At 47.2% G+C, this 26,016-nt stretch overlaps 1 protein-coding gene across 1 annotated transcript in view; it reads right to left on the bottom strand.

Annotated features, from left to right (window-relative positions):
* RAD50 (RAD50 double strand break repair protein) overlaps positions 1-25,342 on the bottom strand; it is a 38,162-nt gene extending 12,820 nt beyond the window's left edge. Inside the window, exons 1-17 of the mRNA XM_054389105.1 lie at positions 25,214-25,342; positions 24,715-24,798; positions 20,549-20,700; positions 18,129-18,314; positions 17,019-17,223; positions 16,113-16,241; positions 15,265-15,430; positions 14,138-14,331; positions 12,625-12,831; positions 8,749-8,931; positions 8,370-8,527; positions 7,507-7,682; positions 5,684-5,921; positions 3,607-3,796; positions 2,369-2,495; positions 1,972-2,165; positions 575-685 (exon numbers count right to left, since the gene is read on the bottom strand). Of these exons, the coding sequence (XP_054245080.1) occupies positions 575-685; positions 1,972-2,165; positions 2,369-2,495; positions 3,607-3,796; positions 5,684-5,921; positions 7,507-7,682; positions 8,370-8,527; positions 8,749-8,931; positions 12,625-12,831; positions 14,138-14,331; positions 15,265-15,430; positions 16,113-16,241; positions 17,019-17,223; positions 18,129-18,314; positions 20,549-20,700; positions 24,715-24,798; positions 25,214-25,342 (2,829 nt within the window). The remainder of the gene's footprint in view (positions 1-574; positions 686-1,971; positions 2,166-2,368; positions 2,496-3,606; positions 3,797-5,683; positions 5,922-7,506; positions 7,683-8,369; positions 8,528-8,748; positions 8,932-12,624; positions 12,832-14,137; positions 14,332-15,264; positions 15,431-16,112; positions 16,242-17,018; positions 17,224-18,128; positions 18,315-20,548; positions 20,701-24,714; positions 24,799-25,213) is intronic.
* Between the last annotated feature and the right edge of the window lie 674 nt (positions 25,343-26,016).

Here is a 26,016-nt window from a genome sequence, read left to right as displayed (position 1 = left end):
AATACCACTAGACACTACTTTTTGCCAAATACACTTAAAAGCCTTTTGACAAGACTATTAAAGGTTAATTACAACTCAGTTCATCTCCTGACTTGGCTATGGTCCTTTTCCTTTCCTAGAAGTAGCACCTTAGACTCATGGAATGGTTTGGGTTGGAGGAGACCTTAAAGATCATCTAGTCCCAACCCCCCTGCCATGGGCAGGGACACCTCCCACTAGCCCAGGTTGCTCAAAGCCTCATCCAAACTGGCTTTGAACACCTCCAGGGAGGGGACATCCACAACCTCCCTGGGCAACCTGTTCCAGTGTCTCCCCACTCTCCCCGTCAAGAATTTCTCCAGTCTCAATCTCCCCTCTTCCAGCTCAAAACCATTACCCCTCATTCTATCACTACAAGTCCTTGTAAAAAGGCCCTTCATGGCTTTCTTGTAGGCCCCTTTCAGGTACTGGAATCTAAAAGCATTCACTGAAGTCACTGCTCTTTCTTACAAGCAAACTCATTCCCATGGTTTCCATCAGTGTCTACAGAAGAAGATGCAATCCTATCTCCCAGTGATGCCAAGAGCACACAAACCTTCTCCTGTGCTTCTCTGTTACATGCAGTCCTTTTATTGACCAGATCCTCCTTCTTCTGCTGCAATTCATCTAGGGTTGCATTCAAAGGAAAGACCTGCTCTTTTGCTTCCTGAAAAACAGTTGAGAGAAAATTCTTTTCATTGTCTCATTCTGTTAAAGGGCAATGATTTTTCAAGAGGTAAAAAAAAAAATAAAAAAATTATGTGGTACTTACTACCTTTTGTTGATTTTCTTTTGGTGTGTAAAAAATTATGTGGTACTTATTACCTTTTATTGATTTTCTTTTGGTGTGTTTAAAATAAAAGTGGAGATATGTATTAAAAAAGTTCTGGAAAATCAGAGTCTGGTTTGGGTTAGAAGGGACCTTGAAGGTCATCTAGTTCCAATCCCCTGCCATTAGCAGGGACACCTCCCACCAGACCAGGCTGCTCAAGGCCCCATCCAACCAAATTTTGAACACTTCCAGGCTTGGAGCCTCCACACTTTCTCTGGGCAACCTGTTCCAGTGCCTCAGCACCCTCATGGGGAAGAATTTCTTCCTTATGTCTGATCTAAACCCAGCTTCTTCCAGTTTGAACCAATCTCTCCTCATCCTCAGCAGATATGCAGTAGCAGAACAAGACAAGTATTTAGTAGCACATCTCATTTGGCATGATCACAGAGGTAACATTAAATATAACAACACTGGGGTTCATTTTTTTAACTCTCAGGATAACAAAGCTAAGAGATACAGAATCATAGAATGGTTGGGTTGGAAGGGACCTCTCCAAAGGTCATCTAGTCCAATCCCCCTGCAGTCAGCAGGGATATCCTCAACTAGATCAGGTTGCTCAGAGCCTTGTCAAGCCTCACCTTGAATATCTCCAGGGATGGGGCCTCCATTACCTCCCTGGGCAAGCTGTTGCAGTGTTCCACCACCCTCCTGGTACAGAACTTGTTCCTAACATCCAGTCTAAATCTCCTCTCCTCTGATTTTGAACCACTGTCCCTCGTCCTGTCCCTGCAGACCTTTGTGAACAGTCTCCGTCTATCCTTCTTGTAGTCCCCTTCAGGTACTGGCAGGCTGCTGTTAGGACTCCCCAGAGCCTTCTCCTCTCCAGGCTGAACACCCCCAGCTCCCTCAGCCTGTCCTTGTAGCAGAGGTGCTCCAGTTCCCTGATCATTTTTGTGACCCTCCTCTGGACCCAATCCATCAGGTCCATCTCCTTCCTGTGTTGAAGGCTCCATAGCTGGACACAGCACTGCAGGTGAGGCCTCAGGAGAGCAGAGGGGCAGAATCACCTCTCTCCATCTGCTGGCCAAGCTGCTTTTGATGCAGCCCAACCCCAGTGGCTGGCCTTCTGGGCAGCAAGTGCACACTGCTGGTTCATGTTACCAATGCAGAGTATTTCCTACCTTGATCTCTCTGCACAAGGACTGAACCTCAGTGGTTAATTCCACTGTTTGCTCCTCCAGCTGCCGCCGCCGCTGCATGCTGCTGGAAATCTGAAGTTTCTCTGCTTTGAGGTCATTAACTGCACTCTTCAGCTGCTGAATCTGGTTTTGCTGGTCTTGCTTGAGTTTTTGATTCAGCTCAATTTTACCAGTAACTGAGGATTGAAACAGACAGAGTGAAACAGTCAATCTATTGCTAAAATGATTTATTATCTCCCTTATGGAAATATAACTCTGCATTAAGCCAGGATGACCCCAAAACAACAAACTGCTAGAACAGTTGCTTCAGGATGCAAAGTTGCATTTCTGCTGGCAGGAAGTCAATATAAAAAGGAAAGACTGGGTTTGTATCACCTACCTGTATCCCACAAGTGTTTTTTCTCTTGTTTCTCTTGGCTTACTTGGAGAACAGTTCTACTCAAATCAACCCCCAGCAGCTTAGCCTCCTGCTGAGCAATTTTCCGTTCAACATCCCTAATATCAGTCTGAAAGGGTGAGGAAAAATACTGTGACTACAGTATTAGTGCTTAACAATGTATTTTTTTTTTTACCTTTGGCACAGAGCAAGAAGCTTGGGGCTTGAGGAATTCATGACTCAAGACCTTCAAATTCATCTCCTCTGCTGCAGCAATGTGACATCATTGGCAGCGAGGTTGTGTCACCCCACAGGCTGCTCGGACCTGGAATTCCTCATTGTAAGAGGAAATCAGTTGGATAGGAGGAATAGGTTGTGACATCCCCTCAGAACAGTGCAAGCAGTCCCTGTGACATCTGAAGTACTGGAGCCTCGAGAGGTGCTGCCATCTCTCACCTATGAGATGTTCTCAGCCCTTTGCCTGGTCTCAGGTTATCTGCACAATTGTCCTTGTGGTTCTCAGTCAAGCAGAGATTTTGTGTGGCTAATGAAGGCCTGAAGACTGTGCAAAACAGCCTCCTGTGTCAGGGTAAGTGTAGGATATCCATTCCCCTTTGCCACAGAACAGGAAAGCATTTGTGAAAAGACTTCAGAAAGGGTTGTCAAGGCCTGGCCCAGGTTGCCTAAGGCAATGGTGGAGTACCCATCCCAGGAAGGGTTTCAAAGCCATGTAAGATACAGTGCTGAGGGGCATGGTTTAGTGGTGACCTGGCAGTGCTGGGTTAATGGCTGGACTCCATGATCTGAAAGGTCTTTTCCAGCCTAAGCAATTCTGTGATTCTATGAAAGCACAGAGAGTAGAAGCTGATGACTACGAGCACTGAAAACCACTCTGATGTACTTGTAGTCATGCTCAAGTTCTGGATTATTTCTCTGGTCCCAGTTACTATAGCACAGCAGTGGATCAGAAGGGCTCTGTGGTCCTCAAAAGAAGAAATCACTACATAAAACGTGAAGTTTAATTAGTCCCAAGCTCACCTATGTCCTGCTGTCTTTTAAAGTGGTTTTACTTTGCTTGAAAGGTCTCAAGGCCTCATATTTTAATGCTAGCAAGTGACTATCAATGTCCTTGCTTACTGCAGGGGATTGGACTAGAAGAGCTCCAGAGGTCCCTTCCAACCCCAGTGCATTCTGTGGTTCTATGATCACTTTAGATAAGAAAATTAATTACCAAAGCATACCTGGTACCTTTCCATTAGTGTTATATCCTGTAAACATGCCTTGCCACTCTCCTCCTCAGTCATAGATGTCTGCAAGGTTGTTTCCTGTTCTTCTATCTCAGCCTTCAGGGCTGTTAAATCCCTGTTTGCATTCTGGATCTTGCTCCTCAAGTTTGGTATGTCCCTGTCTTGGAGTTCAGCTACAGTTTGCCTGAAACAAAATACAAATCCATTCAGATTTCCTTTGTCAAAACCAGCAGTTTAAGTTCAAGACACTCAAGATCACTGTGATAGGATTTAATAGTGGTAGATTAAATTTAGCCAATCCCCTTAACCATTGCCCCTGTCTGGTGTTACATACCCAGCTAAGGTAATGGCACATCAGTTTAGACAGGTGAGATGAAACAAGCAAACAGACAAAAAATCTCCTGGATTTTAACTTCATTAAACCTAATGCTCATGAGAGGGTCAAAATCCTCTGTGCAGGAGTGCCCTCTTGTGAAGGAAAAGCTCTATCCTCCACCAACACACGTTCTTCAGACTGTTTCAGAACAAAGGTCTGCTCTCACACTGGAGCCTCTTCACCTACTGGCAGGAAAACTCACACTTTAGGCTTAATTTAAATGCTGTTAAACTGGAGCCCTCTTCACCTACTGGCAGGAAAACTCACACTCTAGGCTTAATCTAAATGCTATTAAACTGGAGCCCTCTTCACCTACTGGCAGGAAAACTCACACTCTAGGCTTAATCTAAATGCTATTAAACTGGAGCCCTCTTCACCTACTGGCAGGAAAACTCACACTCTAGGCTTAATTTAAATGCTGTTAAACTGGAGTCTCTTCACCTACCGGCAGGAAAACTCACACTCTAGGCTTAATCTAAATGCTGTTAAACTGGAGCCCTCTTCACCTACTGGCAGGAAAACTCACACTCTAGGCTTAATTTAAATGCTGTTAAACTGGAGTCTCTTCACCTACTGGCAGGAAAGCTCACACTCTAGGCTTAATTTAAATGCTGTTAAACTGAAGCCCTCTTCACCTACTGGCAGGAAAACCCACACTCTAGGCTTAATTTAAATGCTGTTAAACTGGAGTCTCTTCACCTACTGGCAGGAAAACTCACACTCTAGGCTTAATTTAAATGCTGGCCCTACTCTTCTTCACTCTACTCTTATTTTAAATGCTATACAGATGCTGAAAAAAAAACAAACCAAACCAAAACACTGACAAAAAAAAAATTGTTGTTTGATTGTCTTTTGGAGGAGAAAAGGAGGCAAGAACCAAACAGCCTGTCCAGTATTTTCATAGTTTAAGAATCCTTCAGCCTGGAAATGGGAAGACATTGCAGGCACCTTTTCTGAATTGTTATTATTACCTATTTTCTGCATTGCTCTGTAAGTTCAATTCACCACCCCCACCCCCCCCAGACAACATAAAAGAGGTTTTTAAGTAACTGATGAAACATATTGGACTGGACTGAAGCTATTTTAGTCTCAGGGACATAGATGCATTCCCAAAGGATGGAACTGCATGACCAGAACAAGATGGCACTGGCAATCCACTTTAAAACTCAGAGACTTTTCTAGAGCACCACAAACTGCCAGGAACAAAATCTATTGTTAAAGGAGACATACATCAAGCTGCCATTAAAGGTTGTTTAACCAGCTTCAGTTCCCACTCTGTCTCCACAAACCTTCATTGCTTCAATTTTAAGGGACATATTTAAGGTGATGTGGTATGAGACACATTTTGGTAGCAACAAAACCATTTTAAGTTAAAAGGATAACTACAAGAAGGGGAACTGTGCCTGGGTAGTGCAAACAACCAGTAGAAAAGTAAACATACAACCACTTTTTTTCTTGCCTCACTCTTAGGAGAAACCCCAAAGGACCAGAAATAGCCAAAAAATAAAACAGTTTGAAGTCGAAATGAGTGGAAATCAAATGCTAGCAAAAATATTTACCTCATCAGTGAGAATTTTAATGACTTAACTAGCCCTAAAAGAAAGCCTCCTTGATGTCTGCATTATTTTTAGTGACCAAAAGCCAAGCACTTGAAAGAAAACAGCTTGTAACAACATGGTTTGCCAAGTACTTCACCTGAGTGGTTTGAGACTCATCATTTCATCACGTTTTTTCTCTTTTCTTTTAAGCTCAGCCTCAGTTGACTTCAGTTTGTCTGGAGCCAGGCGCAGCTTAGACTGCAGATCACTAATGACATCTTGCAGCTCAGCCTCTGTCTGGAAAATCCTTTGACAAACTGGACAACAGGACTGGTTCTCCTCAGTCAGTTGTGTAATGAACTGGGAATAAACTGCAGTGGCTCCAGCAAGCACAGCTGGTTTAGAAAGAAACAAAAGATTTGATGTTTAGGAAACAGGTATCATCAGATCTGGGATTTCTATCCAACCTAAGACAAAATTAGAATTCACAAAATCACAAAGGTAGGAAACCAGAAACCCAGCATGGTAGGGGTTAGAAGGAACCTCTGGAGATCACCCAGGCCAACTCCCTTGCTAAAGCAGAGGCACCAACAGCAGCTTGCCCAAGATCACAGTGTCCAGCTGGGTTTGGAATCTCTGCCAAGAAGGAGACTCCACAACCTCTCTGGGCAGCCTGCTCCAGGCCTCCAGCAGCCTCACACCAAGGAATCTTACTCCTCCTGTTCAGATGGAATCTCCTGGGTTCCAGTTTGTGCCCATTGCACCTTGTCCTGTCACTGGGCACCACTGACAAGAGCCTGGCCCCATCCTCTTGTCCCCCACCCTTTAGCTCTTGCTGAGCATTGCTCAGATCCCCTCTGGGGCTGCTGTTCTGCAGGCTCAACACCCCCAGGGCTCTCAGCAGAGCTGCTCCAGGCCCCTCAGCAGCTTTGTACCCCACAGTGGACTCTTTCCAGTAGCTCCCTGTCTCTCCTGTACTGGGGAACCCTGAACTGGACCCAGTACTGCAGCTGTGGCCTCACTAGGGCAGAGCAAAAGAGAAAAAGAACCTCCCACAATCTGCTGGTTGCACTCTTCATGCAGCCTTAGATGACTTGGTCAGAAGTCAGTGCTGTCCCTTCTTTCATCAGCAGGTTGCCCTACATCACCTCCTCAAGCCTTTGTCACCCTGAATTTTTCTACAAAGCTGTTTAATTGAAGATGCTCATCCCACAGTAATTACAGTGGAAGTGGGTACTTCCTGCAGGAATTCCTCTCTTTCAATCAGTAGGAGCCCTTTGGGGCTAACCCACATTAAATGGCTGGCTCTGTACATGTCCCTATCCCCTGCAGATCCACACCCTCAAATATCTCCTTACTTTTGAGGTCAAGATCTACACAAACACAGTGAGTCAAAGCAGATACTTCATTTACACATAACACAAGAATTTAAACCACTGAGCCTGCTTCAGTGCAAAACAAAGAGCAGTGAAGAAAATTTGTTAGAAAATCAGAAGCTTCAGGAGTCTCCCTTAGGTTGGCCTTTGTGTCTATGGCTGTCCTGAGGAGGCTGAGGGGAGACCTCACTGCTCTCTACAACTATCCGAAAGGTTGGAGAAAGATGGGGGCTCTTCTCCCCAGCATTAGGTGATAGAACAAGAGGAACTTGCTTGAAATTGCACCAGGGGAGGTTTAGGTTGGCGATTAGGAACAGTTTCTTTGCTGCAAGAGAGGTCAGGGATTGGAACAGACTGCCTAGGAAGGTGGTTGCGTCACCATCCCTGGAAGTGTTCAAGAAACCAGGAGACTTGGTTTAATGGCCAGGGTAGTGTCAGATCAGTGGTAGGACTCAAAGAAGGAGGTTTTGGAGGTGTTTCCCAACCACAATAATTCTGTGAAGCACCAGTCCTGGTACAGAATCACAGCATCCCTGCCTGTGACTTACACTTAAAACAGCATTTAGGGAAAAACCAAAGCAAGCAGAGCTCTCTGTGAGGTTACCTCGCTGCTTGGAGCTTTTTTCAATGTCATCCTGAAGTTTCTTCAGGTCACTGTCAAAATCCTGGCTTCCACAGACATCAGAGAGCCGTGTTTCATGATCATACAGCTGCTCCTCTTTCTTCTTTAGCTCCTTATTGGTGTGAGTTTTATCAGATTCCACTGACGCCAGCCGTTTGCTGAAACAGCAAAGCAGAGACTCTTCTAGCACCAAACCCCCCCCCCCCCAAACCCTCCCAGATTTTGAACTGTTTAAAGCAAAACCAAAACCAGGGGAGGTTAACTTGAAATGGGTATTCCAGAGCTGTTCAGCAGGAAGGATTTTTTCAGGAAACCTGTAGTGATAACTTGTTCTTAAGCCAAGATCAGCACCAAGTGGGGTAGTTTAGACTGGAGGTTAGGAAGAAATTCTTTCCAGTGAGGGTGGGGAGACACTGGAACAGGCTGGCCAGGGAGGTCATGGATGTCCCTCCCCTAGGGGTGTTAAGGGCCAGGTTGGCTGAGGCCTTGAGCAACCTGGGCTAGCAGGAGGTGTCCCTGCCCATGGCAGGTGGGTTGAACTGGATGATATTTAAGGTCCTTTTTCCAATTCAAACCAGTCTGTGACTCTACGTGCCACAGCTTCACAGAGGATCACAGAATGCCAGGTTGGAAGGGACCCCAGGGATCATCTGGTCCATCCTTTCTAGCTCATAGTGTAATTTAAAATAGATGGCCCAGCAAAGTTCCTCAGGACACTCTGATTTTGCAGACACCTTAATAAGCAATAATAAATTAAACTCACAGGCACATTACACTCTCCCAACATTTCCACTCACAATTACACAAATACTTAAGGAAACCTAATGAACTAAATTAATACCTACTTCAGGGCTGCAAGATTATCCCTTGTCTGATTAATCTTTCTATTTTGAGCATGAAGCCAGTCTTCAAGTTGGTTTTTATTAGGGAAGTAGCCCATTAGTGACGTCAGTTCCTCAGAATGTCTTGATTTCACTTTTCTGATCTGCTCTTCTTTGTCTCCCTGGGAAAATGGAGCATTTTAGATGAATTTTTTTTCCTATCTTTCAGCTGATGTCACTAAGTATGCTCATGGAGTGAATGACTTCTGTGAGCTCAAGACAGAAGCTTCACACGTGATTGATCATGAGCCCACAGCCCTTGAGGGGACCTGAGCCCACAGCCCTTGAGGGGACTGCATTAATTTCATGTCCCTCTCTTACAAAATGATGATAGAAAAATTACTTTGTCTTTCTTTAGCATATCCATCTGGGTAATTGTCATGGTATGTAGATTCAACTGCTCCATCTCCTGATCCAGCTTCCTAAGAGCTTTGTCCAGGTTCATCTTCTCATTTTGCAGAGTTTGTACTTCCTGTTCCAGTGTTTTGATGTTGCTGCTCCTCTCAGCCTTCTCCAGCTCATGCTCCTGGAGTACAAATAAAAGCCAGGAGACTTAAATAACTACACTAATCAATACAGTTCTAACTAAAAGAAACACAAGTGTGAGAGTTTGTGAGAGAAACAGCTCTGCAGACACCATGGTTGGTGAACAAAGAGAGGTAAGAGGTGCTCCAAGAGCTGGAATAGAGATTCCCCTGCCTGGCCCATGATGAAGATGATGGTGAGACAGGTTCCCTGCAGCACATGAAGGTCCATAGTGGAGCAGGTGGATACCTGAAGGAGGCTGTGACTCCACAAGCAGCTCACAGGTTCCTAGCAGGACCCATGACCCTGTGGAGAGAGAAGCCCATGCTGGACCAGTCTGTTCCTGAAGGACACCACTTCATGAAAGGGATCCTTGCTGGAGCAGTTCACTATGAACTGCAGCCAGTGGAAATGACTTGTGTTGGAGGTGGTCATGGAGGACTGTGTCCCATGGGAGGAACTCCACACTGGGGCAGAGAAAGAGTGTAAGGAGTCTCCCCTTAAGGACAAAGGAGGAGCAGAGACCATTTCACATATAAGATAGCTGGAAAAATGTAGGTAGGTCAAGTTTTTCTGGCCAGTAGTTGCAAACTCACTGATTTATGTCCCCTAAGGGAAGAGGGTGAGAGAGTTGGGGTTGTTCAGCCTGCAGAAGGCTCCAGGGAGACCTTCTGGTGGCTTTCCAGTCCTTGAGAGTGGCCTGTAAGTTGGGAAGGGACTTTTTACAGGGGCTTGTAGTGATAAGATGAAGAACACTGGATTTGAGTCAGAAGAGGGCAGATTTAGACTGGAGAACAGGAAGAAATTCTTTCCAGTGAGGGTGGGGAGACACTGGAACAGGTTGCCCAGGGAAGCTGTGGATGCCTCCCCTCCCTAGAGGTGTTCAAGGCCAGGTTGGATGAGGCCTTGAAGAGCCTGGGCTAGGGGAAGGTGTCCCTGCCCATGGCAGGGGGTTGGACCTGGATGACCCTTAAGGTCCTTTCCAAGCCAGACCATTCTGTGATTCTGTGACACCAGTAGCTGTGGCTACTGCCCTGTTCACAACCCACCAAGCAGAAGGTCTATGATCTATGCATGTGCTGTACAACAACAAAGAGTGAACAGTCCTTGCCCCAAAAGGCAAAACATCTGAAGAGATAAAACTTAAGTCTTTTTCTAAAAGGGCAAAAATGCAGCAGATGGAATCAAGGTTTGTGGAGTGTGTCTCTTTGTCTTTCAATGCTAAAACCACAAGCTCTTATTTCAAACCTCTTTATAAGTGTGGCAGTTTAGGCTGGGTGCCCCCTGCCACTGCTGCATGAGATACACCTCTGGTGTCCTGGGTGCCCACCCACAGGGGTGGACACAGAAAACGACGTATTTCTACCCATAAATCCTGCACCCTATAAGGCCATCTGCAAAGTCATTCTCTTCCTCTTTCTTCCCTCTCTGCTCCCACGGGAGATGTCCTCTCTTATCGGGTAATGCCGGGGGAGTATCCTCAAGGCCTCTTAGGCCTGTCTAGGCCTAATGCCAGGAGGAGAATGGAGGGGGGGCAGTCTCAGACCTGGCCAGCCTGAGACTTGCCTAGCAGCGGGAGGGGGAAGAAAGAGCCCTGGGGGGTTTGGGTTTACCCTCAGGTGGGAAGAAGGGAAGGATTGGGAAGCTTTGGGAATACTGTGAGGGGTTCTGTACGCTTTGGGATACTCTTTGTCACTATGCTTTGTGGTTTGTAGTTCTCTGTAGCTTCACCAATTGCTTTTCCATTTAAACTTTCCATCACTCTCCAATCCGTTTGTGTGAGTCTCATTCTTTTGTCCCTTTCGGGGCAAGAGACGATCTGTCTGGCCCCAAACCAGCACAGATTTTTGGTAGCAGAGGATGGGTCCTGTGCTGAACTCTGCAAATTGGATTGGAGAAGAGCAGGGGTGGAAAAGTTAAAATGGTATCTGGGCGTTGTTGGGTTTTGGTGGCTGGGCTCAAGGCTTTGTGCTGGGGCGACCGTGTGGGCGTTTTATGGGTTCCGAGGGGACACCCTGGTGCGTAGCCGTGGCGTGGAATCCCTCCTGCTGTTCCGAAGCGGCAGCGGCGATTCTATAGCTGCAGGCACTGGGGGAAAGCTTAAGAATGCGGTGCCTGCCCCTTTCCCTTTTGTTCCCCGCGGCGCCAGCGGCGAGCAGAGCGGCGCGGAGCCGAGGAAGGGGGAGGGACAGTCGGAAGCAGACCAGGGTCGGCTTGTCCCGCGGCGGTGGGGGCTAGCCGCAGCGGGGCGGTGAGCGGTGGCTCCCGCAACTCAAGAAGGCGGGCGGTGGCTCCAGTTCAAAAGCTGCTTCCGAGGACCCAGGGAGCGAGTATAGCTTTGGCTGGAAAAGCCGCTCTTGTGGCCCGAGGGGTGGCGGCGGTTTTGATCTGTACCGCGGCTGCAGAGGTGACGGCGGCTCTCGCTGTTATCTCTCCCCTGATTTTCGGACGCGCTCCGAAAATGGCGCCTAGCACCTGGCTCCGCCTCTCTTCTCGGTGGGTTGCAGTGCAGCCACTCCCTCTCCGGGGGAGGGCTGTGTAGCCGGATGCCTCCATGCCTTGGCATGCGTACGCTCAGGGGGAGCGGTGTGCCTGTGCGTGGTGTGCATCCGTATTAGCCTCGGGCCGCGGCTGGAAGCGGTCAGCACTGGGCTTGGGAAAGGTCCGTGCAGCTTTGGAAAGTCTCAGCGTGCTGTTGCCTGCAAGGGGTGGAAGGAGTCGAGTTGAGGAGCCTGATTGCTCAGACTCGATTGCCCCGGGGGGTGGAAACATGCCGCTTGAGTGGATGGAGAAATGTTTGATTGAGAAGTTATGAGGTTGTTTCCAGGTGGCCAGGATGCTCCATCGGATCCATGAAGAGTTCACCGTGCAGAAGAATGAACTCTGCGTCGCTGGGAGGTTCCACAGGATGAGGGAGAAGAGCTGGACTGAACTGTTACCTGAGCCCGAGGGAGAGACTCTTTGGAAGGACGCCCAGATGGAGACTTGGACTTTGCCAGACATGTCATCTGAAAGTTGTTTCTAATTTGATGATATGTTTTGGGTGCAGGAATTATGGGTATGAAATAAGGGGTGGAATGTGGCAGTTTAGGCTGGGTGCCCCCTGCCACTGCCGCATGAGATACACCTCTGGTGTCCTGGGTGCCCACCCACAGGGGTGGACACAGGAAACGACGTATTTCTACCCATAAATCCTGCACCCTATAAGGCCATCTGCAAAGTCATTCTCTTCCTCTTTCTTCCCTCTCTGCTCCCACGGGAGATGTCCTCTCTTATCGGGTAATGCCGGGGGAGTATCCTCAAGGCCTCTTAGGCCTGTCTAGGCCTAATGCCAGGAGGAGAATGGAGGGGGGGGCAGTCTCAGACCTGGCCAGCCTGAGACTTGCCTAGCAGCGGGAGGGGGAAGAAAGAGCCCTGGGGGGTTTGGGTTTACCCTCAGGTGGGAAGAAGGGAAGGATTGGGAAGCTTTGGGAATACTGTGAGGGGTTCTGTACGCTTTGGGATACTCTTTGTCACTATGCTTTGTGGTTTGTAGTTCTCTGTAGCTTCACCAATTGCTTTTCCATTTAAACTTTCCATCACTCTCCAATCCGTTTGTGTGAGTCTCATTCTTTTGTCCCTTTCGGGGCAAGAGACGATCTGTCTGGCCCCAAACCAGCACAATAAGTTTTTTTTTTCAGTGACATTAACTTACTGTCTTGGCAATCTCCTGATCCAGCTCCAGCATCCTGTCTGAAAACCCCTCCAGCTGCTGCAGTTCCTGTTTTACATTCTTCAGCTCCACTTGTTTCTTATTTTGAATGTCTGATTTCAGGTCAATGGTTCTTTCCAAGCCAGTTTTCTTGTCCCTTATCTCCTCTATCTGTTTTTGTTTCATTGCTTCTTTCCGTGCATATTCTCTCTGAAAGAAGAGAGCAATAACAAACTCATTTTTATTTCATAACAAAGCAACATTCAAATCCATTTCTCCACACTAGCCTGCAGCTGCTCACTACTTAATAGTAGACACTGAAATGTTCAGACAACTGAAACTTGTCAACTTCCTGCTGAAATCTTTTGACAGGTAAATGCAGACACATCACACAGTGTTCTGGAAGAGCAACTCTGTTGTGAAGATGACTTCAACAAAAAGTTGTTTCTTTTTTAGCCACTGGAATTCTTCCTCAGGGTTGTCAGTGATCCAGCTGCATGAGAGGGCTGCTGAGAAAAACCTATCTGAAGAACTGTGTCAATTCAGACTATTTGATGCCCACTCTTAGCTCCAAAACTAATTTCCACTGAAAGATTCAGGCCATTTCAAAGATTTTTCAGAGTTCCCTTCCAACCCCTATCATTCTGAGACTCTGTGAATCCATAATAAAGAATTCCAGAAGGAAAAACAAAAAAAAAGCTTCAGCATCCTCTCCCCCCCTCAAGATTCTTCCTCTTCCTTCTAGAACCATGAATGGCCCAAAGCCAATGGGATGAGGTTCAACAAGGCCAAGTGCTGGATCTTGCACTTGGGTCACACCAACCTCATGAGTGCTCCAGGCTTGAGGCCAGAGCAGCTGGAAACTGCACAATAGAAAAGGACTCAGAGGTGCTGGTTGACAGCAGCTGGAGATCAGCCAGCAGTGTGCCCAGGTGGCCAAGAAGGCCACCAGCATTCTGGCCTGGATCAGCAGTGGTGTGGCCAGCAGGAGCAGGTCAGCACTGGTGAGGCCACACCTTGAGTACTGCGTTCAGTTTTGGGTCCCTCACTCCACGAAGGACATTGAGGAGCTGCAGCATGTCCAAAGAAGGGCAACAAAGCTGGTGAAGGGTCTGGAGAACAGGGCTGGTAAGGGAACCAAGGCTGTTCAGCCTGGAGAAAAGAAGGCTGAGAGGAGACCTCATTGCTCTTTACAGCTCCCCGAAAGGAGGTTGGAGCCAGGTGGGGTCAGCAAAGCATGAGAACAAACTGCCTGAAGTTGCACCAGGGGAGGTTTAGGTTGGACATGAGGAACAATTTCTTCACTGAAAGAGTGGTTAAGCCCTGGAAGAGGCTGCCCAAGGCAGTGGTGGAGTCTCTGTCCCTGGAAGTGTTCAAAATAGGCATAGATATGGTGCTGAGTGCCACAGTTTAGTGGTGACCTGGCAGCTCTGGGTTGGGCTCTGTGATTCTCCAAGGACACACAGGGACCAGTGACATCCTACAACCAAGACTACTGGAACAGCACAGCTCTTACCATGGCACGCTCTGCAGCTTCTGCATCTCTGTCCTGCCTCTCCCTCACCAAGGAGTGAAAGCTGGTGATGTGCCTGTCACTGAAGGGTGCTCGCTCAAAGCCATCGAGCCCCAGCTGGGCTGCCAGAGACTGGACCAGGGAGTCCCTCGTGGAGATGTGCTCCTGGTGACGGTCTGCCTGCAGCTGGAGACGACCTGCACGGCAAGAAAACGATGTAGAATCACAGAACCACAGACTGGTTTGGGTGGGAAGTGACTTTTCAAGCTCATCTAGTCCGACCCCCACCCCTGCAGTCAGAGACATCCGCAACTAGAGCAGGTTGCTCACAAGCCCCAAACATCATCACCTGGAATGGTTCCAGGGATGGGGCATCTCCAACCTCCTTGAGCAATCTGGGACAGGGTCTCACCACCCTCACTGGAAAAAAATTTCTTCCTTCTATCCAGCCTAAATCTCCCTTTTTAGTTTAAGACATCAGCCCTTGTCCTGTCACAACAGGCTCTGCTCAGAAGTCTGTTCCCAGCTTTCTGATCAGCCTCTTTGAGCACTGAAAGGCCACCAGAAGGTCTCCCTGGAGCCTTCTCCTCTCCAGGCTGACCAACTCTCTCAGCCTGGCCTCACAGCAGAGGGCTTCCAGCCCTCCCAGCATTCTGACCAGCACCCAGCCCCAGGCTGAACCATTAGGCATGCCAAGCCTTCAGCTTTCATGTTTTTTTTTTCTCTTTCATGTTTTTTCTCTTGTTCAGACACACTCAGCCAACCCCCTGTGCTTTGGAGGAATTTCATCACCTAAAGAAAGCAGAGCTCAGACAGTGAACACAACCACGTTGTGAGCCAAGGCTGACACTGATCCAAGTCACCATAAATCATGCATTTGGGATAGCTTTATAAAGAACAAAGGAACTGCCTGATGTAATCAGAGGTCAGAACAACAGAACACTAAAACCTCCAAGAGAGGAACACTCAGACCTGTCCATTTGTGTGATGTCCATCTGCAGATGACCCCAAACTCATAGTTTAGTGGGGTTGTGCAGTTCAAATCCCCTCAGTTCTTACCAGTAGATCCAGTTCAGATCTTAATTAGGCTGCAAAAATAAATAGCAGATTAGAGAAGAAGTCTAAAATACCTCGTTCAACAAGCAGCTCTGATTTCTCACTGTTAAATCTCTGGCACTCTTTGCTGGCTCTATCCAACTCATGCTTGCAGTCTGACAACCTCTTCTCCTTCTCTTTCACTGTTTTCTGGTGGTTCTCATATCTGTCCCTTAGTTGTTCATCTGTTCCTTGAAAAACCTGTCCATCAAATACAATACACAATAGTGCCAGCTTTGCAAGGCCATTTAGAAGCCAATTAATATCATGTTAGAAATAAAGCCAATTAATATTGTTAGAGTTTTTAACAGAACAGAATTTAAGGACTAAGAAATAAAACATAAGCCACCTCCTACACTGAATTTCTGTAAGATAAAAAGCTCCAAGAAAAACTGGAAGAAGAAAATCTATTCTTCCTAGGCTAACAGAGTAAATTAATCTAACTTTTACCACCAAAATCTGTTTTTTCTTAGGCTGGTAGAGCAAATTAATCTAAGTTTTTACCACCAAAATTTATTTTTCTTAGGCTGATAGAACCAATTAATCTAACTTTTACCACCAACATCTGGTTTTTCTTAGGTTGGTAGAGCAAATTAATCTAATTTTTTACCACCAAAATTTATTTTTCTTAGGCTGATAGAACCAATTAATATAATTTTTTACCACTCTGGAATTTCTTCCCATTTTCCAAGATAATTTTAGGTGCTTTGCCACAATCACATCAGCAGACTGACAATTATTTTAACAGAGAGAAACAAAAGAATCTCCAGGAAGGTGAAGTATATTAAGATCAGGAGCTGTCCCATATTAGCTAAAACAAGGCAGCAAAAGACAGGCTGATTCTTCAGCTGAAAGGATGGCAGCATGCAATTTAAAAGCCAACCTTTTCCATCTTCTGCTGCAGATCTTGATTGTCTTTCTCCATTTGCCTCCTCCTGCTCTCCAGGGCTTTCACTTCGTTGTCCAGCTTCATTACTTTCATGAGATTCTGTTCCACTGCTGCCAGAGAACTCTGTAAAGAAACAATGCTGTAAGTGAAGCACCTCACCAGCTTAGGAATCCTATAATCTCTTGTCCTACACACTACAGCTGCTCTAGGTGTAAAACCTTAGAGGCTGAGAGCCCTGGGGCTGTTTAGCCTGCAGAAGAGCAGCCCCAAACGGGATCTGAGCAATGCTCAGCAAGAGATAAAGGGTGGGGGGCAAGAGGATGGGGCCAGAAACTTGTCAGTGGTGCCCAGGGACAGGACAAGGTGCACTGGGCACAAACTGGAACCCAGGAGGTTCCATCTGAACAGGAAAAGACATTTCTTTGGTGTGAGGGTGCTGGAGCCCTGGAGCAGGCTGCCCAGAGAGGTTGTGGAGTCTCCTTCTCTGGAGAGCTTCCAAACCCACCTGGCCATTGTGATCCTGGCCAAGCTGCAGTGGGTGACCTGCTTTAGCAGGGGGGCTGGACTGGATGATCTCCAGAGGTCCCTTCCAACCCCCACCATGTTGGGGTACTATGATATAGCAGTTTTAGTTCCCATATAAACTTGAGAAAGTGATACTTTAACAAACCCCCAATGCCACCTCAAGAATTTCCAAACCATCCTCTTCAACATCCAGTGACTGTTTCCAGACTAGACCATCATCTGCCAGGTTAATTACGTTTGGTTCTGCTTCAGAGCCAAGGATTAGATAGCACCACAAAAAGGTGTAAGAATTTAACCAAGACATTTCCATTTCCCTCTGTTCTTCAGCACTGAGGTTTTGTATTGAAGTCTAAATGCCAGTGTTACGCAAATTACCTTTAGGGGTTCAAGCTGACTCTCAATAGATTTTACATTCTCCTTAGAAGCCATCAGTTGAGCCTCTCTGTTGCTCAGGTGATCCTGGATTTCCTGTGCTTTCTCTTTGTTCTGTTTTAGGTACTTCAGTTCTGTCTGACACTCTTTGACTTTCGAGCTTTGTTTCATTCTTACCTGACGGAGAGTTTCGAGGGCTTTAATATACCTTTAAAAAAGAAAGTTTCAGACCCTGTTGGCAACACAGCAACTCTTTTTTTTTTCTTTTTTTTTTTTTTGTTACACTTAGGCTGGCGAGACCTTGGCTCAGGTTGCCCAGAGAGGTGCAGATGTCTCATCCCTGGAACCACTGCCTGTTCTGAAGGTCTGAGCAATCTGCTCTAGTTGCAGATGTCCCTGCTGACTGCAGGGGGTTTGGACTAGATGAGCTTTACAGATCCCTTCCAACCCAAAGTATTCTCTGATTGTATGAACACCGAGATATCAAACAATGCCTTAGACATTCTCAACACACCTATACTGCTAAAGACATTTCTTACTTAGCTTTTACGTAATTGAAGAGAAAAACCTTGTGTAACAGTGTGAGAGCTGAAATCCCCCTCCCACACCGACAATAACCAGGCTTAGCTCAGTCCTGAAGCAAATGAAGCTGGATTTTACAGGCAAAACTACAATCTATGATGAAATGCAATGACTAGGGACAAATATACACTATTCACAACATTCACAAATATGTACAATCAACAAAAAGGAACAACAAAGCCCCTTAGCCCCCTCAAGGGGCTGTGCCTCCCCCCAGCCAGAAGGTCTGCCCCCAGGCCCCCCTAGCAGAAGGCAGAGAGAGCCAAGAAGTAGAGAGGCTGTTAGACTTAGCTTGTCAAGGTCAATATGTTATCTTCAGCCAGGAGAAGAAACAGAAGCCAAGCAAGCTGAGACTGAGAGACTTTGTTTTGAGTAGTGATCCTTAAACATTTCTCTCTCTCCAATGGAAGTGTTTAGAATAATCATTACTGTGCTCTCTTACACCCAATAGTGATTTATTTACACTCTTTCACTTTCCCTGCTCGAACTTTGTGAAGAAAAACTAAAAAGACAGTCTTAAAACCATCACACCTTGTTGCTGAAAAGATCTCATCAAATTTCTGCTTGAGGGCCTTCCCTTCACTTAGTGGCCAGTTGGATTCTTCTTGGTGGCAGAAGATGACGTTGTTGATCACTGCTTTGGACACACCAAGGGCACTGATCATCTCTCGATCGATTTCTGCACACTTGGAACTCAGGCTGACCTTCTCACCATGCCTATGGACATAAAGAAGGTCCCCAAAGAAGTTACCAGCATATCCTTTGAAAAGCAAACTGCATCTCGAGCAGCAGCATCTCACTGTAACCCACCAGAAAATGAAGCAACAACAATCTTAAAGCAGGCAGTTCCCACGTTCAACACACAGCACGGTCAGTATTTGTAGGCAAGACTATCACACATTTTTTCAATATGCAAAGCTAACAGAGGGAATAAAAATGACCCTGAAGGAATCATAGAATGGCTTAGGTTGGAAGGGATCTTAAAGACCATCTACTCCACCCTCCCTGCCTCTCAACTAGACTCAACTGCTCAAGGCCTCATCCCAACTGGCCTTGAACACCTCCAGGGAGGAGGCATCCACAACCTCCCTGGGCAACCCGTTCCAGGATCTCACCACTCTCACACTGAAGAACTTCTTCTTAAGATCTATTCTCTCCCTCAGCTTCAAACCACTCCTTCTTGTCCTATTGCTAGACACCATTACAAAAAGTCCTTCTCCAGCCTTCCCGTAGGATCTCTTCAGGTGTTGGAAGGCATCTCTAGGGTCTCCCTGGAGTCTTCTCTTCTCCAGGCTGAGTAACCCCAGCTCCCTCAGCCTGTCCTCATAGCAGAGCTGCTCCAGCCCTTGGATCGTCTTTGTGGCCTCCTCTGGAGCAGCTGCAACAGCTCCGTGTCCTTCTTGTGCTGGGTACACCAGAACTGGAGGCAGGATTGGAGGTGGGGTCCAAGCAGAGCAGAGTCAAGGGGCAGAACTCCCTCTCTTGCCCTGCTGGCCACACTCCTCTGGCTGCAGCCCAGCACACAGCTGCCTGCTGGGCTGCATGAGGGCACTGCTGGCTCATGGGGAGCCTCTCAGCAATCATCACCCTTAAGGCTTTTTCTTTAGAGCTACTCTCAACCCACTCTGCACCCAGCTTGGGTTTGTGTCTAGAACGGGCCTGACCCAGCTGCAGGACCTTACACTTTGACTTGTTGAACCTCATGCAGTTGTCACTGCCCCACCTTCCAAGCCTGTCAAGATCCTTCTGGATGGCATCACTGCCCTCAACACACTTTTTAATTAGTGGAGATGGAAGTAAAACAGGGGCCAGCAATGACCTGGAACTGAAAATGGTGCTGAAGGAGGTAAAACCAACATACATCACACAATACTACTTTCAAAATGTGTCATTATTATTATCAACACAAATAAATTGAAGTTTGAGCACCGGAAAAGGTTTCCCACAGAAGATGTGAAGGCTCCAAGCCTGGAAGTGTTCAAAGCTAGGTCGGATGGGGCCCTGAGCAACCTGGTCTAGTAGGAGGTGTCCCTGCCCATGGCAGGGGTTTGGAACTAGGTGATCTTCAAGGTCCCTCCCAACCCAAACGAGTCTATGGTAAGTAGTTCCTAAAGTTGTATCAAGTGTAGGATTTTTGAATCAACTAACAGATCAAGTGATGAAATGACATAGCTTTAATCTAAGAGCACTGGTAGCTATTTCAAGGAACCCATTGTGACATTTTCTCCTCTTCTACACAAAAAATATGAAAATCCAAACTGATCTTAAAATCACAGAATTCTTCAGGCTGATCTTTAAGATCAAGTCTAACCATTAATCCAGCATTGCCAGGTTAATGGCTAAACCACACCCCTCAGCACCACATCTACAAGGTTTGAAACCCCTCCAGTCACAGGGACTCCCCCACTGCCATAGGCAGGCTAGTCTAGGGCTAAACCACTCTTTACGTGAAGAAATCATTCCTCATGTCCAACCTAAACTTCCCCTGGTACAATGTGAGGCCATTTGCTGTTGTCCTGCTGCTCTTGCGAGAAGAGATTGGGCCCCACCTCAATCTAACCTCCTCTCAGGCAGCTGTAGAGAGCAATGAGGTCTCCTCTCAGCCTCCTTTTCTCCAGGCTGAACAATCCCAGTTCCCTCAGTTGCTTCTCACAAGACTTGTGCTCCTGCCTCCTCACCAGCCTCGCTGCCCTCCTCTGGACCTGTTCCAGCCCCTCAATGTCCTTCTTGGAACGAGGGGCCCAAAACAGAACCTAGTATTCAACGTGTGACCTCACCAGTGCTGAGTACAGGGGAACAATCACTGCCCTGGTCCTGTTGGCCACAGTTTCTGATACCTGCCAGGATGCTGTTGGCCTTCTTGGTCACTTGGGCACACTGCTGGCTCACAGTCAGCCAGCTGTGAACCAACATCTCCATGTGAAAGGAAGAAAATATCCCCAGCAGCTTACCTTGTTTTAGTAATGACAGATTCCAGTGTTTTAAACTCTGTTTTCTTGCCTTTCTGGGTACAGATCATGGATCTCTGGACAGCCAAGAGCTCTCCATTTACATCTCGAAACTGCAATCGAATCTGAGCTCTGACATCTGTTTCATTGGCAACCTTCAGCAGAAACAAAAGCAAACCAAATGAAGACCATACGAGAATGTGAAAGGGAGTTGGATATGTGGGAAGAGGCTTTGAAACCCCCTCCAGTTGAGGGGAGCAGTGGAGGATGGATACAGGTCCCTGTCAGGGGAAGCAAAGGGAATGCACCCCGACCCTCTTCCCCTCCCCTGCTGCCCTTGAGCAATAACTATGAGACTCTGCAGGCTGAGGGCAATGTGGATGAGAGTATTGTAGAGGAACCAATCAAGGAGATGCCAAAGACAAAGCAGCTCCCCCAAACCTTAAGGACCAGTGCCACAAAGAAAAAGAGGAAGGCTATAGTTATTGGAGACTCTCTCTTGAGGGGAACAGAGGGACCCATATGTCGTCCCGACCCATCCCATAGGGAAGTGTGCTGCCTACCTGGGGCCCGGGTGAGGGACATCACCCAAAGGTTACCTAAACTAATCCAGCCCTCTGACTATTACCCATTGCTGGTAATCCAGGCTGGAAGTGAAGAAATTGAAAAGAGCAGCACCAGGAAGATTAAAAAGGAATTTAAGGCCCTTGGGAAATCGATTGACAGGGCAGGAGCTCAAGTGGTGTTCTGCTCAGTTCCCTCAGCAGCAGTGGTGTACACTGAGAGGAACAGGAAGAGCCACACCATCAACAGTTGGCTTAGGAGATGGTGCCAGCAGCGGAATTTTGGCTTCTTTGATCACGGGGCAACTCTTACTGCACCCGACCTGCTGGACCTAGATGGGTTGAATTTATCTAGAAAGGGTAAGAGGGTGCTGGCACTGGGGTTGGCAGGACTCATTGGGAAGGCTTTAAACTAGGTCTGAAGGGGGCGGGTGAGGAAACCAGTCTCCCTGGAGAGGAGGGAGGACCACATAAACTGGTGAAATCAGCAGCCCAGCTGAAGTGCATGTACACCAATGCACACAGTATGGGCAACAAACAAGAGGAAATGGAACTCTTGGTTCACCAGGAGAACTATGATGTAGTTGCCATCACAGAAACGTGGTGGGACGATTCTCACAATTGGAGTACCACACTGGGGGGTTATAAGCTCTTTAGGAGAGACAGGCAAGGGAGAAGAGGAGGAGGGGTGGCCCTGTATATTAGGGAATCTTTTGATGCCTCAGAACTCGAGGTTGCAGATGAAAGGATTGAATGCTTATGGGTTAAAATCAGAGGGAGGCCACAGAAAACTGACATCCTGGTTGGAGTCTGTTATAGACCACCCAACCAGGATGAGGAGGCCGATGAGATATTCTATAAGCAGCTGGAAGCTGTCTCAAGATCAGACCTTGTCCTTGTGGGGGACTTTAACCTACCAGACATCTGCTGGGAACTTAATTCAGCAGAGAGGAGACAGTCCAGAAGGTTCCTAGAGTGTATGGATGACAACTTCCTGATGCAGCTCTTAGGTGAACCTACCAGGGGCAAGGCTCTGCTTGATCTGCTGTTCTCAAATAGAGAAGGGCTGGTGGGAGATGTGATGGTTGGAGGCTGTCTAGGGTGCAGCGACCATGAGATAGTGGAGTTTTCAATATGCAGGGAAATAGGGAGGAGCAGTAACAGAACCCTCACTTTGGACTTTCAGAGGGCAAACTTCAGGTTGTTCAGGCAACTTATTCGGAAAGATCCCTGGGTAACAGCCCTTAAGAACAAAGGGGTCCAGGATGGTTGGACCTACTTCAAACAGGAGCTCCTAAAGGCACAGGAACTGGCAGTTCCCACATGCCGTAAGACGAGCTGGCGGGGAAGACGACCGGCCTGGATGAGCAAGGAGCTCCTGAAGGATTTAAGGGAAAAAAAAGAGGGTTTATCGCCTCTGGAAAGTGGGGGAGGCAACTAGTGATATGTTTAAGGATGTTGCTAGATCATGTAGAAGAAAAATTAGAGAGGCAAAAGCACAGTTAGAAATTAAACTGGCCGCTTCCGTGAAGGACAACAAAAAGCTTTTTTATAAATATATTAATGCTAAAAAGAGGGGCAAGAGGAGCCTCCACTCTTTATTGGACGTGGAGGGTAACATTGTAACTAAGGACGAGGAGAAGGCTGAGATTCTAAATACCTTCTTTGCCTCCATTTTCAACAGTAAGGCAGGAGGACTTCAGGATAACTGGCCTCCTGAACTGGTAGATGGGGTCAAGGAGCAGTGTTGTACTCCTGAAATCCATGTGGAATTAGTTCGAGACTTGTTGAGTCACTTGGATATTCACAAGTCCATGGGACCTGATGGGATTCATCCTAGGGTGCTGAAAGAGCTGGCCGATGAGCTGGCCAAGCCTCTCTCCATCATTTTCCACCAGTCCTGGCTCACTGGAGAGGCCCCAGAAGACTGGAAACTGGCCAATGTGATGCCCATCCACAAGAAGGGACGGACAGAAGAACCTGGGAACTACAGGCCTGTCAGCCTGACCTCAGTGCCAGGGAAAATCATGGAGCAGATTGTCTTGGGGGCAATCACTGCGCACCTGAAGGATGGCCAAGGAATCAGGCCCAGCCAACATGGATTTAGGAAGGGCAGGTCCTGCCTCACCAACCTGATCTCCTTCTATGATCAGGTGACCAGCCTGGTGGACGTGGGAAAGGCTGTGGATGTAGTCTACCTGGACTTCAGCAAGGCCTTTGACACTGTCCCCCACAGCAAACTCCTGGCCAAGCTGGCAGCCTGTGGCTTGGACAGCAGCACTCGTGCTGGGTTAGGAACTGGCTGGAGGGCCGAGCCCAGAGAGTGGTGGTGAATGGTGCCACATCCAGCTGGCAGCCTGTCACTAGTGGTGTCCCCCAGGGATCAGTGCTGGGCCCCATCCTGTTCAATATCTTTATTGATGATCTGGATGAGGGGATTGAGTCCATCATCAGTAAATTTGCAGATGACACCAAGCTGGGAGCAGGTGTTGATCTGTTAGAAGGTAGAAGGGCTCTGCAGAGGGACCTTGACAGGCTGGACAGATGGGCAGAGTCCAACAGGATGGCATTCAACAAATCCAAGTGCCAGGTGCTCCACTTTGGCCACAACAACCCCATGCAGAGCTACAGGCTGGGGTCAGAGTGGCTGAGAGCAGCCAGGTGGAAAGGGACCTGGGGGTACTGGTTGACAGCTGCCTGAACATGAGCCAGCAGTGTGCCCAGGGGGCCAAGAGAGCCAATGGCATCCTGGCCTGCATCAGGAATAGTGTGGCCAGCAGGAGCAGGGAGGTCATTGTACCCCTGTACACAGCACTGGTTAGGCCACACCTTGAGTGCTATGTCCAGTTCTGGGCCCCTCAGTTTAGGAAAGATGTTGAATTGCTGGAGCATGTCCAGAGAAGGGCAATGAGGCTGGGGAGAGGCCTTGAGCACAAGCCCTATGAGGAGAGGCTGAGGGAGCTGGGACTGTTTAGCCTGGAGAAGAGGAGGCTCAGGGGTGACCTCATTGCTGTCTACAACTACCTGAAGGGAGGTTGTGGCCAGGAGGGGGTTGGTCTCTTCTCCCAGGCAACCAGCACCAGAACAAGAGGACACAGTCTCAAGCTGCGCCAGGGGAGGTTTAGGCTGGAGGTGAGGAGAAAGTTCTTCACAGAGAGAGTGGTTGGCCATTGGAATGGGCTGCCCAGTGAGGTGGTGGAGTCACCATCCCTGGAGGTGTTCAAGAGGGGATTGGACGTGGCACTTGGTGCCATGGTTTAGATAGTCATGAGGTTTAGGGTGACAGGTTGGACTCAATGATCTTTGAGGTCTCTTCCAGCCTTCTTGATTCTATGATTCTAAGAAAATTCTTCTCCATGTCAAAACAAACACGTGCCTTCCAAGCTGGGAGTCATATCCTAAACTCCCCCAGCTCTCTGTTTTTCCTGAAATGATAAGAGCAGCTCATGCCTGCCTAGATCTTAGGCAGCCCTGTTTTCAGAGAATCATAGAATGGTTTGGGTTGGGAAGGACCTTAAAGGTCATTTAGTTCCACACCCTCCCCATGCAGTGGAGTAGTTTATTTCAGAGTAAACACACATTAAATCTAGTCACTATGGCTTTTACCTTTGGATCATGGACAAATGAGCTTCCTTTGGTGCCAGGAGGAAAATCTCCAGTGGATATGTATTTAAGACATTCAATGATAGTCTAAGAAGACAGAAATAAATATATAGTTATAATGGTAATTTAGAGAAAACAAGGTAAACTCTTAAGAACAACACAGTAACAGCCAAAATTCTTACAAATTAATTAAACAGGAGAAAGAAATAAAAAGTTATTTTATTTTTGGAGTATCGTGAGAATATGGTACTCTGTCAAATGAGTTTTAATTAGGATCTGGATCAATTTCCTCTGAAAAATATCAAGCAGTTCTCTGGAAAATCCAGGAGTGAAAGGACATCTCTGATAATGATAAACAGCATATTTACAGTGCTAAATATTTACAGAGAACAACAACGTTTTGGCCATATCCTTCATTCCTTCCTGTTGAGATCATTATTGGTTCTTTTGAGGCCTTTCAGACCTATTTCCAGTTCAAACCCCACCATACAGTCAGCCTTACCGTTTTTCCTGCACCATTTGGTCCCACCAAAATAGTTAACGGATTGAAGAATGTGATAATCTGTTTGTCTTTATCCTCCACCCCAAAGCTCCTCACTCCGAGGATACTCATTTTCTCAATCCTTGACATTTCTGCAGAACTCCTCCAAAGTCAGAAGCGCAAAAGTCGTAAATCCTACAAAATAAAGCTCTGTGAAAACTCTAGAAGGCAACAATCACAGCTGACAACATGCTCTTAACACTTTGCACTTGTACAAGTACCTCTAACAACACAGCTAAGGCTCTTCAGTGATGGCTCACAGCACAGAGCACACAAAGGTTAAAAACTCATTTGCTTTAAATTAAGAAGCTAATCAACTTAAAATTAAGAGAAGGGCCATACTATTTATCATTAAATTGAAAGCAATAACCACAAATAACCCATTAAAACAAAAGCAATGGCCAGAAATCCAAGTCACAAACCACACACAGTGCTTTCAGCATGCCCCAACCACAACAGAGCCCCAAATATTTTGTTTTGCCTTTACAAAAAATCCAATGCTGTGCTGCAGTACGAGCTTTAGTGCCATCTGTTTCTCTTGCGGACATCCAGCATTACTTTGTCCTGACATGAGGGAGAAGAAAAGGGAAGGAGACTTCACAGGACAGTGAAAGCAGGCAGGGCCCAGGGGCTGTGCAGGGGAGAGAGCTGCTGCTGCCACGGGGTGTGGCGACTGATGGAGGCAACTCCTACCCGAACCCCCATCCCTGCCCCACAGTAAAGAGGAATCTTTCTAGTGTCTATTTCAGCTCTATTCATACGGC

Source organism: Indicator indicator, chromosome 18 (assembly GCF_027791375.1).
Source record: "Indicator indicator isolate 239-I01 chromosome 18, UM_Iind_1.1, whole genome shotgun sequence".
Lineage (NCBI taxonomy): Eukaryota > Metazoa > Chordata > Aves > Piciformes > Indicatoridae > Indicator > Indicator indicator.
The sequence above is the reverse complement of the archived record's forward strand: the minus strand, read 5'-3'. Positions and strand labels throughout refer to the sequence as shown.